The sequence below is a fragment of the Neophocaena asiaeorientalis genome, unplaced genomic scaffold (assembly GCF_003031525.2).
Source record: "Neophocaena asiaeorientalis asiaeorientalis breed wild unplaced genomic scaffold, Neophocaena_asiaeorientalis_V1.1 scaffold399, whole genome shotgun sequence".
Classification (NCBI taxonomy): domain Eukaryota; kingdom Metazoa; phylum Chordata; class Mammalia; order Artiodactyla; family Phocoenidae; genus Neophocaena; species Neophocaena asiaeorientalis.
In genome coordinates, this window is record NW_020173964.1 from 3,151,026 (window position 1) to 3,169,546 (window position 18,521).

General features: G+C 33.6%; 1 protein-coding gene across 1 annotated transcript in view; it reads left to right on the forward strand.

Moving 5' to 3' along the window:
* Positions 1–18,521, forward strand: part of ADAMTS6 (ADAM metallopeptidase with thrombospondin type 1 motif 6) — a 263,626-nt gene that overhangs the window by 134,333 nt on the left and 110,772 nt on the right. The window contains exons 9-10 of the mRNA XM_024753116.1: positions 9,098–9,244; positions 17,714–17,855. Coding sequence (XP_024608884.1) covers positions 9,098–9,244; positions 17,714–17,855 — 289 coding nt within the window. The remainder of the gene's footprint in view (positions 1–9,097; positions 9,245–17,713; positions 17,856–18,521) is intronic.

The following is an 18,521-nucleotide window of genomic DNA, read 5'->3' on the forward strand; positions in this document are numbered from 1 at the left end:
TAAATATCACCACATACAACCTCATAAACAAAAGATCTTTGGGGTCTTCAATATTTTTAAGAATATAAAGGACACCAAAAGTTTAAGAAGCTGTTTTAGAGATACTCTTACATATATGACCAGGAATTATGTTTAAGAATGCTCATAGCAACATGACCCATAGTAGCCCCACATCAGGAACCACAGCACATCCTTCATCAGAGAATGGATAATTAAATGGTGTATTTATAAAGGAAATCTATATAGCAGTGAAAATGAATGATGTATATAGCTAGACGGCTCAGCAGAGATGATGCTTTCTAAAAAAATGTTGAATAAAAGAAGCAAGTTTTAAAAGAATATATACAGTGTGATTCCATTTTATTATTTCAAAACCAGGCAGAGTTAACATATATTGTTTAGAGATGCATAGGGAATGATAACCACAGAAGTCAAGATAGTAGTTCTCTCTCAGGGGAGGAAGAAGAATATAACTGTTAAGGTGAATACAGGAGACAAGCTTTTATTATTCTGAAAATGTTGTATTTCTTAAATTTGGTAGATACAACATGGATGTTTGCTTTATAATTATTCTTTAAAATGTAAATATATGTTTTATTCTCTCTTAAGTATGTATGATATAAAATAACATATATTATGAACATAAGAGAATAAATTAACCTCAGAAAAACAAAACAAGAAAATATAATTAAGAAGTATGACAAGGGAGTTAATCTGACTGGTGACCAGTTGCACTTGTGTTGTATGCATTGCCTGCCATGAAACTCAAATAGAGTCACATAGAGCCAATAAACCATCAAACTTTTACATTATTTTTAAACAAAGCTGAAGTTTATCTTGAAGCAATTTTTATTAGAATGATTCATAACATCTCTGTTTCTTGAGTTCTTGTTCAAAATGCTTTTATACTCAGTTTGGCTGGATACAAGATTTTTCCTAGGCATTGCTCTGTTGTGTGCTGGTGTTAAATGTCACCATGGAGAAATCTGAAGTTAATCTGATTGTTTTACAGGTAATTTGTTCTTTTGCCCTGATTGCCCAAAATATATTTTATTTTTGATGTCCAGTAAGTTTACTAGGATGTGACTCAGTGTGGATTCACCTGTGTCAGTTTTTCCTAGTAGAATAGTTCACATTTGATGAGATTTTAGGCATTTTTGTTTCTTGAAATTTTTCTTGTATTTTTAAGTCACTTTTCTTTCTGTTTATTATTTTGATTCTTCTCTTTAGGGACAACAGTGATATATATATTGGATTCCTTTACTTTGATCCTTTTAAACTCTTTGTACAATTTTTTTTTTTTTTTTTTTTTTTTTTTTTGCGGTATGCCGGCCTCTCACTGTTGTGGCCTCTCCCGTTGCGGAGCACAGGCTCCGGACGCGCAGGCTCAGCGGCCATGGCTCACGGACCCAGCCGCTCCATGGCATGTGGGATCTTCCCGGGCCGGGGCACGAACCCGTGTCCCCTGCATCGGCAGGCGGACTCTTAACCACTGCGCCACCAGGGAAGCCCTGTACAATTTTATTTTGCTTACTCTTTTTTCTTCTATGAGGAATTTTTTCAGCAGTTGCCTTTTTTTTTTTTTTTTTGCTAACTCATCATGGCCTTTTTCCTGTGATGGTTTTATTCCACCCACACACACACACATTTATTTCCTTTGACAGTTCATGCTTTCATCTCTCATCTTGCCGTATCTTCCCTGATTGCTTGTGTCTCTGCATTAAATTCTTGTTTTTATGAAATGATGTCTTCATTAAGTTTGAGTTCATATGTGTCCAATTTTTATCTTTCCTGTAGCAACATTTTTTCTGCCAAGTGTCCCTCATCTTCTGTTTGTATTTTCCTGTTCTTTTTTTAAAAAATTATTTCATATATTCTAGACGTACTTCTTGTTCCTTTTGAATCATACATCTTTGAATGAGTTTGATTTTTCTGGATGAACAACTTGTAGAAGGTTTATGTTGGGTAGGCACCAGAGCTACTTTCTCAGCAGGAATTTATTACTGATATACAGTATTGCGTGATTCAAGTTCTTTAACCCTGTATTTATTTCTTTAACAACTGCTGGCAAGGTAGAAGCTCTCTTTCACCTTTCCTCACTGACAGACTGATTCCTACAAATATAGTTTTTATGACTCCCCAGTTAGCCCCATCTACTCTTCCTCTGACAACTAGAGCAAGGGTGTATATTCCAACAGTTTGCACCCTTACACCAATTGCTTATAAGAAAGTATTGTTGGTTTTGTCCCTCAGATTGTTGCACTTAACTTTGGAGAACATGCTCTACTCGTTTTAGCTTAGATCACTTCTTGTTGTCCCCTCTCTCTCTGTGTCTTTCCACATTCTTCTAATTTTTCTGTATTCAATCAGCCTCCCACATACATTATGATATGGTGGTTTATGGTTTTAGAAGTTTCCTACTTTTCATTAAATGTAAAGTTTGTGGGGTTTTTTTCTTATTTTTCTTATTGCTTTTGGGTGATATCTTAGAGGAAAAGGGAAAACTTTTTACTCAAAATGTAGAAATAAGAGTGTCCTTTAAACTTTTGAAATAAATCAGAAGTACTAAGATATGAGAAAGGGAATTTTTGATTTTTCATTTGTTTCCCCTGGGAGATTTAGTTGAAAATCTTCAACATATAATTTATTTCCTGGGAAATAACTTACTTTGTTTTAATAGATTTGGGGCTTCATTTTCTGAAAAATTAAGACTAATTTTGAAGTACTTTAGTTTCAGAATTACTTAGCTTTCCATAATTGGGTATATTATCCTAATCAACTACAAACTTCTCTCTCATTGAGTTTGAGATTTGATTTTACCTTATTTATAAGCTAATAAGTTAGCTTATTACTGTTGCATGGATCAAAAGACATGAGATTCCTGGATCAGAGACTTCAGCACAGCAAGCAACATAAGCATCAGCATATTTATTTTGGTTCCTTTTGGCCCCAAATCCCACATGGGCAACGCAGTATGGCCCAAATGAATGCCACACATGTAGTGGGTTTGCATCAAAACTGAGAAACAGGGGCTTCCCTGGTGGCGCAGTGGTTGAGAGTCCGCCTGCTGATGCAGGGGACACGGGTTCGTGCCCTGGTCCGGGAGGATCCCACATGCCGCGGAGCAGCTGGGCCCATGAGCCATGGCCGCTGAGCCTGTGCGTCCAGAGCCTGTGCTCTGCAATGGGAGAGGCCACAACAGTGAGAGGCCCGCGTACCGCAAAAACAAACAAACTGAGAAACACTGAGCTTGGGAAATCTAATAGTTTTATAGCAAGTAGTAAGTAAACATGCTTTGTCCAGGGGAAGATGTTACCTCATTTCCTAAAGTTGTCCTGAGGAATGGGCTGGGTTAAGAGCAGGCCTTGCAGACTTGGCATACTCAGCAAAATGTGGGGGAATCACAAGAGGCCTAAGGAAGACTTTCTCTCCCGATTTTCTCTCTTTCTCTAACCCTCCACAAATGAGAATCGTTGCCTAATCTATTAATTTTATTGAACTTAAATGATTAATTTTATTAAACACATAAAACCAACCATGGAAGTATTCTCTTGTTACCACTATTCACTCACTGGGGTGGGCGCCAGGTTCACCAAACTCTTTTGTTCTTTTTTTTTTAATTATTATTTTTTAACTCAAGAGCAGAGAGTTGAGTTTATTTTCTATCTATCTGTCTATCCTTATTTCTGGGCACAACATCGTTATCAGTCCCAGCAAGGACCCTTTTTGTTTCATATATGTGCATATATTTCTATATTCCCATTTTCCACTCCCATTTCTTCCCTCCCATAGATAACTCCTTTAATAAATTTGATATCTATAGTTGAATTCATATGTATCCTTGCAAAATATTGCAGGTTGTTTTATATATGTCTGTGTTTATTTTTTAACTTTTTAAAAAATTTTTATTCTTTTTTTTTTTTTTTTTGGCTGCATTGGGTCTTCATTGCAGTACATGGGCTTCTCACTGCAGTGGCCTCTCTTGCTACGGAGCACAGGCTCTAGGCGTGAGGGCTTCAGTAGTTATGGCATGTGGGCTCAGCAGCTGTGGCTCACGGGCTCTAGAGAGCATGCTCAGTAGTTGTGGTACACGGGCTCAGTTGCTCCGTGGCATGTGGGATCTTCCCAGACCAGGGCTCGAACCCATGTCCCCTGCATTGGCAGGCAGACTCTTAACCACTGCGCCACCAGGGAAGCCCTATTTTTTAACTTTTTAAGTTTGAAATGTTTTCGAACTTATGGAAAAATTGGTACAGTAGAAAGATTTCCTATGTGTCCCTGAGTCAGATTTTTAAATTGTTAATATTTTGCAACATTTCTTTCTCTTTTTGTATATGTACATGTATTTTTTTCTGTACTATTTGAGAATAAGTTTGTAGACATGTCCCCTCTCCCTAACTATTTCAGCATCTGTTTCCTGAGAAGAAAAGATAATCTCTTACGTAAGAGTATAATTATCACATTAGAAAGTTTAACATTGATACACTACTATTATCTGATATATAGTCCTATTCAAATTTCCTCAATCGTCCCAGCAATATTTTTATAACCTTCTCCCCCTCCAATCCAGTTTCTGTTGCATTTGGTAATGTCTCTAAAGTCTTTAATCTGGAACAATTCCTTGGCCTTTCTTTGTTATTTGATAAGATATATGTAATTTTTGTTTGCGTGTATGATATAGTGCTATAGACCTTGTTCCTTTTCTCAATTTTTTCAGTGTTTTTAAGATCTACCTATATTTATGTGTAGACATCTATCTTGTTTGTTGCTTCCAACTTCTGCTTAGTATTCCATAATATACATCTGCCAAAGTTTATTTATCCATTCCCCAGTGACGAACACCTAGATTGTCTTCAACTCCTTGCTATCATAAATAATTCTGTCATGAACATCCTCATACATGTTCCCTTTGGGAATATTTCTGGGATATCTCTCCAAAAACAGGATTGCTGGGTCATAATGTTTCCTCTATTTAATATGACCAAATACTGCTGAATTGCTCTCTGGAACTGTTGCCTGACCACACTATAACTGTTGCGTGCTAAGATCCCAGTTTCTCTACACCACTGTCAACACTTAGTCCAAGGTAACATTCTAATTTTTGCCAGTATGATGGTTTAAAGTAGACTCGTTTATTTTCTCTAATCATTAGTAAGTTTCATTTCTTTTGACAAACTCCTCACTGATAGAGTTTCCTCAGGAAGGAGCTTATCTGTAATATATATGTGTATGTGTGTATGTATATATATATATATGTATATGTATATACATATATATATATATACATACACACACACACACACACTGTCTTTCTTTCTCCGGCCTGGTCAGTGTATTAGAGGGAACTTTTTTTTATTTTTTTTTGCGATACGCGGGCTTCTCACTGTTGTGGCCTCTCTCGTTGCGGAGCACGGGCTCCGGACACGCAGGCTCAGCGGCCATGGCTCACGGGCCCAGCCGCTCCGCGGCATGTGGGATCTTCCCGAACTGGGGCACGAACCTGTGTCCCCTGCATCGGCAGGCGGACTCTCAACCACTGCGCCACCAGCAAAGCCCTAGAGGAATCTTTTGAAGCTGATGTCATAAACAGCAATTGTAAACTCCCATTTCACTTTGTGTCACTGTTAGTGAACTAGTTGACATTGGTCAGGTCATTTCTGGGAATTCTTATGTTTTAAATATAAGCTGCAAAAGTATACATTCTCTTCGACACCTGAAACGGAAATCCTTAAGACAACTTTCTGCATCTGACATTTAAACTGTAAGGATTGTAAGTAGAAATAGAATTTAAGGTTTACTTCTTCAGATACTTGAGTTCATTAGTTTTTAAATCTTTTCCCATATATACTTCTGAATTTTTTTTAACATCTTTATTGGAGTATAAGTGCTTTACAATGGTGTGTTAGTTTCTGCCGTATAACAAAGTGAATCAACTATACATATACATATATCCCCAAAACTCCTCCCTATACTTCTGAAGTTTTAAAAACTATGTACCCTATTGTTTATTTTTCAGTTGATGTCCAACATTTTTTATGTCTAACTAATTTCAAAGGATAGAATTTCTAGACTACTGCAAAAATTAGTATGTAAAAAATAAAAACCTCCTTTAAATATACCTGATTGAATCTAAATGCCATAGCAATTTGGTAACCATCATTATGCATTTTAAAAATACACTAACAGGGGACTTCCTTGGTGGTCCAGTGGGTAAGACTCTGTGCTCCCAATACAGGGGACCCAGGTTCGATCCCTGGTCATGGAACTAGATTCCAAATGCGGCAATGAGGATCTCGCGTGCTGCAACTAAGACCCTGTGCAGCCAAATAAATAAATAAATAAATTTTTTTTAAAAGATTATTTTAAAAATACACTAACAGCTTCTTCTTTTATAGCCAAAATTTGCATATTTTTCCCTCCTTTAATTCAATATGTCTGCTCTTCCTTTCCCTCCCAGAATATCAATCCTAATGTATATTTTAATATTTCTTAATATATACTTTTAAAATGTGTTTTTATGCTTAAAAGTATTTTTAATTATATCAAATATCTCTGTAAAAAAAATTTAAGTTGCAATTACATTTTTAAAATTTCCTGTGATCATAAAAATTTTTTTTCTGAATTATATGTTCATTACATTACAATTATTAGTTAATAATTGATTAGAAGAATATATACATGTTATGAATTTTAATAATTAAATATAAAAATAAAGTTTTTGTTAGAAGATGTATCTTTAAATGTATATTTTCAATTACTGCCGTTACTTCATTACTGCTAGAATGAGGCAGGATTTTAGCACCAATTCGATTTCTTTCTTTTGTTTCTATAGATGTGAATGTTGAGAAAATTGGATCACATATGTAAATAGATAAGATGAAAGGAATTTATTATAGAAATATCACTCAGTTCTTTGAGCTCCTTTTGAATTCTTTGTCAAAACGTAACCACGGTGATCTATCATCAAATTTTTAACAACCCATCAGCTGTTAATTTGATTATATCTTCCTATAAACTTGATGAAAACAAGAAACTACATATGTTATTTAATCAATAAAGTCATTCTTTTTCTCAGTGCTGACCCTAAATGTTTCCAGTTGTCTCTTTCCTCGACACACATTTTTTATAGCCAAAGGCAATGAACTATTGTAAAATTATGTGTAACTGAAAGATAAGTCTTTCTTTTATAACGTGGGAGAAATATGATTTCAAAAGAAGCTTTACTTTTTTTTTAGAAATGAGTAAGTAAGGAAGTTGGGAATCTCAAAAGTGATTTTCTGAAAGCTATCTGTGTCTGCCTACAGCTATCTTAATATTACTCAGAGATTTGTATGAGACTACTGCTAAAGGGAAATAATATTTTTTAAGCTATCAGTATCATCATTTGAAAAGAATCATAGTAGTAATCACATCATAGCATCAACCTTTGAGAGAAATGTAGAATATTAAGTTTATTGAATTATAAATTTATAGTGAGGAATTTTTAATGTAAATCTATAGCTGATTGTTTTCACAGAATATATGTCTAATTCAACAAACAGTAAATTCCACCATTATGTTCCTAGAAGAGGTTGACTTGAGTGTGTTGATGTCAAACACAAGAAGACTAAGTATTGATGTTCTTGAAAGGTTATTTGGTTATGTGGAAGGGCTCTCATATGATTCTCTTCCTTTGCTTATGTTAGTCCCTATACCTGAATTATTAGTTCCTCCTCCCTCCTCCCGCCATACACGGACATATTATATGTCTTTATTATAGCTCTTTTATATTGTATTTATGAAGGCCAGTTCATTCACCTTCCTGAACATGTCTCAAATCTAATCCCACTTCTCTATCCCGTGCCCTAGTTCAGACCTACATCATTTCTTAATTGGGTATCATCATCTCTCTGTGCTCCCTGGCTCTATTCTTTTTCCACTCTATTGTTTCCACCACAGAATTACTATAATGATCTGTCTAAAATACAGGTCAATTCCATATTTTCCTACTCAGAAGTCCTCAGTTGCTCTTTCTGACAAATCTTCAAAGTCTGTACACTGCCAAAAGTATCAGTATTTACTTTCATTTATTATCTTGTGATTATCTGTTCTCAACTATCTCTCCAAATTTTTCTCCAGCAACTATTCTTATCTGTATTATACTCATGTCACACAAATTACTTATTCCCTTGAACACATATCATGGTGCATTTATTAGAATGTCACAGTGGACACAATAAGGATTTTTTTAGTGATTTTCACCTAAACTTCTGGCTATTTGTGATGAAAGGCTTAAATTTATTCATATGCAGTACATAGATCCTTTTTTATTTATCCATTTTTCCATTTATCCACAGAAAAATTTTATGATTTATCATTGAGATATGTTTTTAAATCACATTGATAACACTAAGCCTGGCTACAGGACACAGGAAAAAATGACAAAGAAAAGCTTTAAAAAGTCAGGGAGGCCATGGTAAAGAAAAGGCTATATTCATAATCCTTAAATGTATCAGGATTTTTCAAAAGGTGTTTTGAAGACACGTACACACACAAACATAAATTACATAATGTATTTAATTCTCCTTTATCCATATTAATAAGAAAAAGGACTTTTATGTTTGGCCTATAACCTGGAACTCTATGGGTCGTAACTATCTTTTCATAATTCCCTTTTGGATTCAGCAAGTGAGGTAGCCTGAACTCTAGCATGTTAGAGGTAGGTTCTACTAACAATTTCAACACTTATTAACTGTGTGATCTTTAATAGGTTAATTATCTTTAGTAAATCTCAGTTTTTCTCATCTATAAAGTTAGAATTAATATATATCCCCTCTCTGTTCAAGGAGAGACTGTATCATATGAGATAACATTTGAGAGTATATGATAAATTTAAAGAGATTTAGAAATATATTGTATCATTGAATTATTCCTTAATCTCTTTAACATTAATTCTATATTTTCTTAGAGGACCTGGTCTATCTTGATGGAAGCCATATGTTGATAAGGCTAATAAATGATCAAATAAGGAAATAAAGGATGTATTGAGGGTTTGTTTGTTTTATTTTTTCTTATTTTTTTCTTTTATGTTTCTTATGTTTCTTCCTTGTTAAAACAGTTTTGGTATGAACCATGATGGAATTGGAAATTCTTGTGGGACGAAAGGTCATGAAGCAGCAAAACTTATGGCAGCTCACATTACTGCAAATACCAATCCCTTTTCCTGGTCTGCCTGCAGTCGAGACTATATCACCAGCTTTCTAGAGTAAGTAATCTCTGGAGAGTGATGATGAATTGCTCCAGAAGTAAGCCATTGATAGAAGCCTAATATGTAGTGCTTCAAACTTTGCATAATGAGTAACTTTTATAGGGCCCAGTGTTCCCATATTTCAGGCTGTTCCCAAAATACTTTACTATATCATTGTGGCAAATTTTCTCCTGCATACTCAAACAGAACACAAACTGAACAGATTAGGGGAACTGAAGCGAGGCTGTAAAAGGGGTTGATGATGTGAGTGTTAGAAATGTTAAATAAATGGGAAGCAATATCAGAAAGAATTTAGATTTATATAATTTAATAGCGCATAAGCCAAGCTTTAATTCAGTGATTACATATTTCACTTTGTTGGTAAAAAAACTAAGTTCTATAGGAATGCCAAAGTATCTAATAGTAACAAACAACAACAACAAAAAACCAACGCCCAGGAAATGAAAATGAGAAAATGAAAATTTGTCTTTGAAAATTTATTATAGTGACTCATCTTTTCTACAGTTTGAGAACTTCTTTGCTGGTCCTTTAACATATATTCCAAGAGTCTGGTTATTTAAGTATGAAGAATATAAATTAGCTCAGGTATAACTATGTTTAGGAAAGCAGATGTTTCTCCACATGTCATCTGCATCGGGCTCCAGGATTAGACTTTGGAAACTGATAGACTTAGGTCTCACTTCCTAACAGTGTGACCTTGGACATATTACTTAACCTTCCTAATATTCAGTGACCTCATTTGTTGAGTGAATTTAGGTAGTAATACACACATCATCAGGTTGTCATGTAAATAATTATGTATAACACTGTAATGTATATAAACACTTAATAGACATTCATTAAGTGGTATAGTATTATTTTAAATAATATCAAGGTTTTAAGCACTATTGCTCTATCATTACCTTCAACTATTTTGTGCCATTTTTTTCTGAGGAGGAGAGATTAAATACTTTGTGAAAAAGTGAGTCATACATAAAGTACAGGCAAGCAACAAAAATTCTTTTTAAAAATTGTCTTTGTTCAAAGTTCACCTTAACATGATTATAGTGTAAAATTTTAGAATTCAGATAGGTTATATAGGGCAACACTATTCATTAAATTTTTGGTTCATATCTGCTAATAGCCAGATTATATTCTTAAAACTTATAGTTACATATTTTTAAAAGCCACAAACAAGAGGTTTTCAATTACCTAGCACAATGCTTTACTCAATCAAAGATCAAAAGATAAATGTTTAAAATGGGCTCTTTTGAATTAATTAATGTGATGATGAAATTGAAGGAATTAGAAATTTATTTTAGAAGGTAGCTCTTCTGAATAACCATACTATAACCTAACAATTTTTAATGTTAGTAATAGATTAATTATAACACTGTACTTGCCTTGTGCCAAAACTGGGTAAAGGGCTATAAAGATAGACCACAGAGAATTTGTTTGACATCTTTTGGTAGTAATTAACAGAAAGCACTAGCAATATCATTTTCTGAGATGTTTTTAACAAGATCATATAACCTAAATATTAAACATTGTTGAAGATCTACTCTCCCCAGAAGTCAAGCCAGTCTGGAATTTCTCCCTTGACTTGGCTCATGTTTTTATAATGGAATCTTAGTGTCTACCACCAGAAAGACAAACTGTATGCATGCTCAGTATTCCTGTGGATTTTTGAAGGCTTTCCTCCACTTGCTTTTTTTTTTTTTTTTCCCAAGTACCATTTCTGTCTCCTCTATTCTGTTTCTATTGCACAGCCCATTTGCTAGGACAATCTCTGTATGCTAAATACAAGGACCGGTTTTGATTTCTTGCCAGACCCTGCCTAGTTAAAGCTCTATGAAGGCCGTTAAACTCCAAAAGGGAATCCCTAAATTGCTGATAAAATACAGTCAAGAAATCACCACTGGTTTTGTCAGAGATGTAAAATTATTACTAGTTGCAATAAAGTGTTCGATTGAATTAATTGAAAGAATTAATCCAAAAAGTATTACGTAAGCCTTATTGCCTCTTTGCAGTTTCTATGTGTAAGCATGATTAGTGTTGACAGGGTTGTCATGGGTTTAATTATCCTGTATTTTATAAAAATATTTCTGTTGTGCATCCTCATGGGAATGCTCACAAAGTTAAAGCCATTAGTAAAAGATAGATATGAAAGACAATGGGTAGAGATTTTGGGGAAAGTTGGTGCTTTTTTTTCCCTCTTTAATAGTAAACTGAACAACTCTGTAATCTGACCAAGCAATAAAGTTTTTTTAAACACAAGGCCCTTTAAAAAGGTCAGTTCACTGGAGCACAAAGACATAATAGTAACTTTCTTTTTTCCTCTTTATTAATGCAGTGGACTTAATTGCTTTAACAGCTATGTGTGATATTTTAAAAAATACAGTGATATTTTGATCAGGGATTGAGATTACATTTATGTTTTATAGTTGGCTCAAAAAGAGTCATAACATTTTATTTTTGTTTCTCTTCTCAAGAAAAAGAAATCTTGAAAGATGAATTGTTTAGGAACTGCAGCCCAGCCAACAGAATGCATACTTTTCTCTACTTAGTGACTGTATAGGCCAAAGATGATGGTGGATTTTAGCAATGAGCTTTCTATGATTTATAGAGATTCACTATTCACTATGTTCAACTGAAAACAGTTTCATGGCCTTTAAATGCCAATAGAGTAAAAAGTCTCTCGTGTCATTCTGAAACACTAGGTGCTATTGATCAATCAGGAGATGGTGTTTACCAACTCCCAATATTTTTTTTCAGATTTCTTAAACTCGGTGATTCAATAAGTGGTTCATGAATCGCCCAGAAGCCGTCCTGATTAAATAATAAAGAACCCATTACCGTTAAAATGGACGTGTTATGCCAGCTTCTGATGTTTTCGACGACGGCTTTGCAGGTAGTGTCCTTCCTATCTGCCTGCGGGACTTATTTATTTATTTATTTACTTATTTATTTAGAAACTAGAGAAGATGAACCTGGTGTTATGGCTCACACTCATTGATGTCTGTGGGCTAATTTACCAGGCAGTGGAAGGCAGCCAGAAGTAATTTAGGCCAGTTTTTCATACATTTTCCACCACTCAGTGGTAGTACAGAGTAATTTCATATAGTCTTCAAAAATCCTGGGGCCTCTGAATCAACTCTTGCTCTATTTAAATTAAAGTCTGTTATATTGTTTGAACTGTCAGAGATCCATAGCAAAATTTCCTACAGTTCCAAATTAAATACAGACTAGCCATTTTCACAGAAAGGATGGAAGCTGAAAAAAAAGAGAAGCAACATTATGGTTGAAGATGAACTAGGAAGAAAAGTAGAGCTGCAAGAGAAGTGATATAAGATGAACAGGACAAGCAAGGTGCTTACAGTTCCTCTATAGCAATTACCTTTGAAAGTCGCTATCAATAATTTATTAGAGAGAAAAAAAATTTTATAGTTGGGACCTCTTTTTTATGTGGAACCCCAAAACAGCTTAGCAAAACAGATTTCTCCTTCCATTTATCTGACACATTTTGGGACTTGACTCTAACCCATAAATATCTTTGATAAGTCATAACTACATATGGAGAAAAAGAGCATAACTTAGTAAACGTTACTAGAATAGTGTTTGTATATTGGAAGCCTCAAGTTCAGTTGTATTCAAGCATCCTAGTCATATAGAGGGCAAGAAAGAAAGGTCTGACTTAGAGTAACTCATTTTAGAAGGTAATAATATTATTAGTTTTGTGAAGATTGATAGAGCAGTTTATGAGAATGTAGTAGTAGGTAAGACACTTGACTTGCCATAGATGAGTTAACCTAATTCATTTTTGCTTAATTTAGGTATATTAGCACAATTTTGTGGGAAAAAGTAGGAGATGGTATTATCTGTTAACTTTTTGTTGTTGTTGTTAAGAAACTGTTAAGATATGTACAGGGTTATATAGAAAGATTTATTTCTTAAATTGACCCACTGTGTTGTAGACTGAAGGTCTGTCCTTTGTAGTATAATTGTTTAAGTGAAAAATAAATCTAAAATTTCAATTAGGAGTATGTCTTCATGTGTTCTGGAAACAAAGCCAACAGACCGTATTTTACATAAGGATCTGTGAATTTTCATTGAAGACTCAACTCTGGCTCATGTACCTATTTTTAAGGCTAATTTTTGAACTATGTAAATAAGACTTCTCTAATTAGAAGTAGAATACATAAAACATGACTGCTATCATATTGCAAGGATTCTGGAAATGTAAACATACTTTGATTTACTAATTTCATAATCAAGGGAAAAGTATGTCTGAAACTAATAGACATTTTTTTGCCTTGTCGTAGAAGCATAAACAAAAGTAGAGTGTATTAATTCAATAATTACCTATAATGCTGTAGATATTAATCAGGATTGGGCTTTTAGTTGTGAAATATATGCTGCTAGGGAATTAATCATAGTTCCACTTTTTATGTATACAGTTTTGTTCAGGACAAGTATATCTATGCTTAACAACAGTAAGTTGTAATAATATCTCATATATGGAAACTACAGTGTTCTTCATTTCATTTATTAATGAGTGAGGTTTATGTTTTCTAAGTGAAAAAATTCACATATGACACCAGGGCACAAACCAGCTATACTTAAAAGTGGCATTTTATGAGAAAATTCAAGATGATTTATATATAATATTACCACTATTAATTTGAAAATAGTAGCATAAATAACCCTAGGCTCAGTATCATAAGAATTGTATATTGATTAACTAGAACCCTAGATTAAATAAAAGTTACTCAAACTTCTTTTTGTTAAAAGGAGACAATTACAAAATATAAGAAAATAACTCATATCTAATATTTTTAAGAAAAGCATTGGTACCGGAAGACTATACGAAAACGTTTATATCAGCATAATTTGCAATTTCCAGAAACTAGAAATAACTTAAATGTTTATTAATAGAAGAATGGATAAATAACTGTGGCATAGTCTTAAATGGAATATCAAAGAACAATACAAATGAGCAGCTTACAGTTAAACACATCAACATGGATGTGTCTCACATTCATAATATTGAGCAAAAGAATAAAGTCACAAAAGAAAACCTACAGTATGACTCCTTTTATATAGAATCCAAGAGCAGGCAGATGAATAATTGGGAGATAAATAATTACTGAGAAAACCAAAGAAATTATTATTTTAAAAGTCAGAATATTTGTTAATTCTTGGGGAAACAAAGAGGAGTATGATTGAGGTTGAAAACTGGGAAATTTTCTAAGGAAAAAAAACAAAAGCACTCCTAGGGTTATATATACATCTCTCAGATTCATGTCCTCTACCTTCCATACCTATATCTGTGATATTTCATAATGGTAATTGATGGTACAGAGGCATGAACGTATCCAGAATTATTATCTTCTAAGAGTTAATTAATAATTGTGGTCTATAGATTTAACTTAAAAGTAGCAGGAAAGTGGCAGACAAGTTTTAGTAACATTATGCAAAAAAATATATATTTTCGTAGCTTAAGCCTCAGTTAACAATTAAAGTATGAAAACTATCTCACCCCCCAAATACTTTAATCAAGGTTTTACCATATGTAATGTTTATGGTTACTAGAAGGAAAATATGTAGTACATTTTTTACCCAAAATGTACAAACAGTTTAAATCAACCTTGCACGTATCCCACACTTGGTATCCTGGAGCCAATACTAGTAGGTAAGATGCTTGACTTGCAAGCATTGATATTTTATACAAATATAGCCAAACCCATTTTAAAAGGTCTTTGTTGATGCCATATTCCTAAATACATGTTCATTATTTAAAGATCTATATAATTTTTCACTTATTGTATTTCATACGGTGTTTTGTTCTTCTGCAAAAATATACTGGAAGAGAGAACGAGACGTCTAGATATTTAACTAGACCACATTAATACAAAGCAATAGTTATTTCCAAAGAATTGAAACACAAATCACTTTTGGGATAGACTTTCTCAGAAGAATTTTCTCACAGGTGACCACAGTGCATGCATTACTTCGTCGTCTGGAGGCTCCTGCAATGGTCATCTGATTTGGTATTTTTTACAGCACGTGAACCGTGATTTCAAGACCATTAATACCTGGGAACAAGAACTTTAAATGAAGCAATTATTCTTGCTTCCTCCTGGGTTAAGCCAATTCTCAGTTTGCTATCAGGAAAGAATTTTTTCCTCAGGATATTTTTTCCTCAGGATCCTCAGGTTATCCCAATCTTAAACTCTTTTTGGGGGTCCACATACTTCTTCCTCTAAGTTTTTAGGTTAATTTTCTGTAGTAATAAAAGTAATAATGTACAATAATTTTTAATGGATTTTGAGTTGGTGCCACTTAGGTGAATATATCTTATACTTTCTTTGTTATGCTATTGGCAAATATTTTTATCTGTAGGATCCTGTACTTAAGTACTTCAGTGCTTAAAATTTTTCCAATGATTTATATAAAACTTAGCTTGATATTTTATTTTTATTATATATTTAGCTCCTTTCAGATAGACTTTTATAGTTTTGTTGTAGATAAACATGAAACTAATATTTTAGGAGGAAAATTAGGAAATTAAACTACTAATACAATTATCTCATAAATTCTTCTTCCATTATACTTTTTCACATTGACCACTTTATCACTAACCTTAATAAAAATTTTGAATTTACTAGTAGAATTACATTTGCCTAAAATTTTCATACCCATATATTTTACATAATGAAATAAAAAGAACTTACTATTTTTTATTTAGTTATTTATTTTTTGCGGTACATGGGCCTCTCACTGTTGTGGCCTCTCCTGTTGCGGAGCACAGGCTCCGGACGCGTAGGCTCAGAGACCCTGGCTCACGGGCCCAGCCGCTCCGGGCATGTGGGATCCTCCCGGACCAGGGCATGAACCCGTGTCCCCTGCATCGGCAGGCGGACTCTCAACCACTGTGCCACCAAGGAAGCCCAGAACTTACTATTTTTAAAATTCACTTAGAAATAGTTTTTCTTGCTGAGGTGAGGTACATGACAATTTCTAAAAGTACAAAAAACAGAAAATAAAAAGCAGTCTGTCATGAAATCTGGATAGTTGGGTGAAAAAAAATTGTTCTCAAAAAAAAAGAAAAAAAATTGTTCTCTATTAGTTAGACACCTAGAGCAGTGACAAATGAAATGATTATAATGGCCAATAATAACATCCATCTATTCAGTACCACATTTAATATTCCATTTAAATATTTTTATTGTTTAAAAAATTAATCAAGTTGGGTGTAAATGAAAGAAAAAGGGCATAAAGAAGATAATTTTCTATCCTTTGGGTCTTTGAATCTATCACCTTATGCATAGTATGGTTCAGTTTTTTAAAGGTATTTATTTGCTACTGTGCAAATATACATTTTTATTTAACAAATTTGCTTTTGCATTTTAAGAATATAAAATTTTAAGTGAATATGAAACATTATTATGCATGGTTCTTTCTTACTTACCTATAAATGAAAATTTGTACTGTCCTAAATAATAGTTGAGGAACTTCTACTTGTGAAATTATTTTCCTTTGGCAAAGTGGATGGAAAAGATTTGGAAAAAAAAACACAAGTGCTGGCACAATTGACAGGAATGTTGGAAAAAATTTTTAAATGTTGGCATAGGAATTCTTTAAAAATTCTAACTTACTCACATGTGAAATGAAAGTAAAAAAGCATCTGTCCTATTTTATGCACACTGACTAAATAAAAATGAACAATTATATTTAGCAAAGTATAAAGCTGTTTAAACTAAGATATTCTCTCTGGCTTTTGGCGATCTTTATGTTATTTGTTCCACTGAATTAAAATATTATGTTTGAGTGCAAGCATACTTTGAAAAGCAGAAATTATAGAGAGAGGAGAACATTCTCTTTTCCAACTCTGATGATCCTAGATGAAATATGAAATTTTTGAGAGACTAAACACTTCTAATATACTTGAGAGGACAACTTTGGATCTTGGCCTCATCTGTCATTCAGCCCATTTGTTATTGAAATATTTCAAGAAGCTTTGGACATGTCTTACCACAGCATCTCTTGTTCTGCCCAAGGTGGAAGTATATAGATTAGGTCTTTAAGGATCACAACCACAATTTTTTTTCCACATTTTACGTTTTTGATTCTACTACCAGATGTGGTTATATTTCCACTGAAAACAAACAAGAAGCTTAGAGCAGTATGAAGTTGTTTTGATTCCTTCAGAAATTAGTTTAAATCAGTGTTTAAAGGCCAACATGACATTTTTAGATTGTTTTGTGAGATGCTTATATTGTGTCTTGGTGCTGGAAAAAAACTATTGGAGCTCTTATTCAAGTTTTAGTAAAGATATTCTATTTTGCCATATGATTATTTATTTGTAGAATATATTGTTTTTCATGCATCAATTATTAAAACAAAGAGCTCAACACATGGTTTCATAACTGTGATTGAAATAGTCCACAGTGTACCTAATTTCCTTTGATCCTTTATGTTGAACAGTTCAGGCCGTGGTACTTGCCTTGATAATGAGCCTCCCAAGCGTGACTTTCTTTATCCAGCTGTGGCCCCAGGTCAGGTGTATGATGCTGATGAACAATGCCGTTTCCAGTATGGAGCAACATCCCGCCAATGTAAATATGGGGTAAGAAGTCTTAATTCTTATGTTTAGTCATTTATATGTGTTTTTCATGACACAATTGTTAAGATGGAATTTTAATGAATGTAGTTTACCTTTGGTAACAGTATTAACATAAATATGGCCTTTAACACTGCTCTTTTTCTGATATAATTTGTACAATATCTATTTCTAAATGTTTGAATAATCCTTAATTAGACAAGTTTCAAATGTCTTGTGAGGGTTCTGGGCAGAATTTTAAAATTTTCTAACGTATTCCTTATTTAAGTTCTGAGTTTACAATACCAACTCTTGTTTGTCTTTGAAATATTACGATTTTGAAACCTCCCTGACTCCCCACCTTTTCTGGTACTCTAATAATTGGGTTAAGGGCATTTTTACTTTGGCTAGGAGCCTTTATTTTAACTTATACTTTTAGTATTGAGTCATTTCAAGTTGCTTTATCCACTGCCCACATTCTAACACGATAACTGAGTGCGGACAAGATGACATTAACCCAAATAGAGAAACAAGGAAAATTGCTATGGAAAAAAATGGAGGTATGATGATTGACTCTTCTTGTCTGCCTAAAAAGTCTCAGTGTCTATCTCAAAAAATGTAAAAAAAAAAATTCTTTTTTAAGTTTCATAGAGAAAGATTTCAATGTCTAATATAGGAAGATGTTCATAGTAG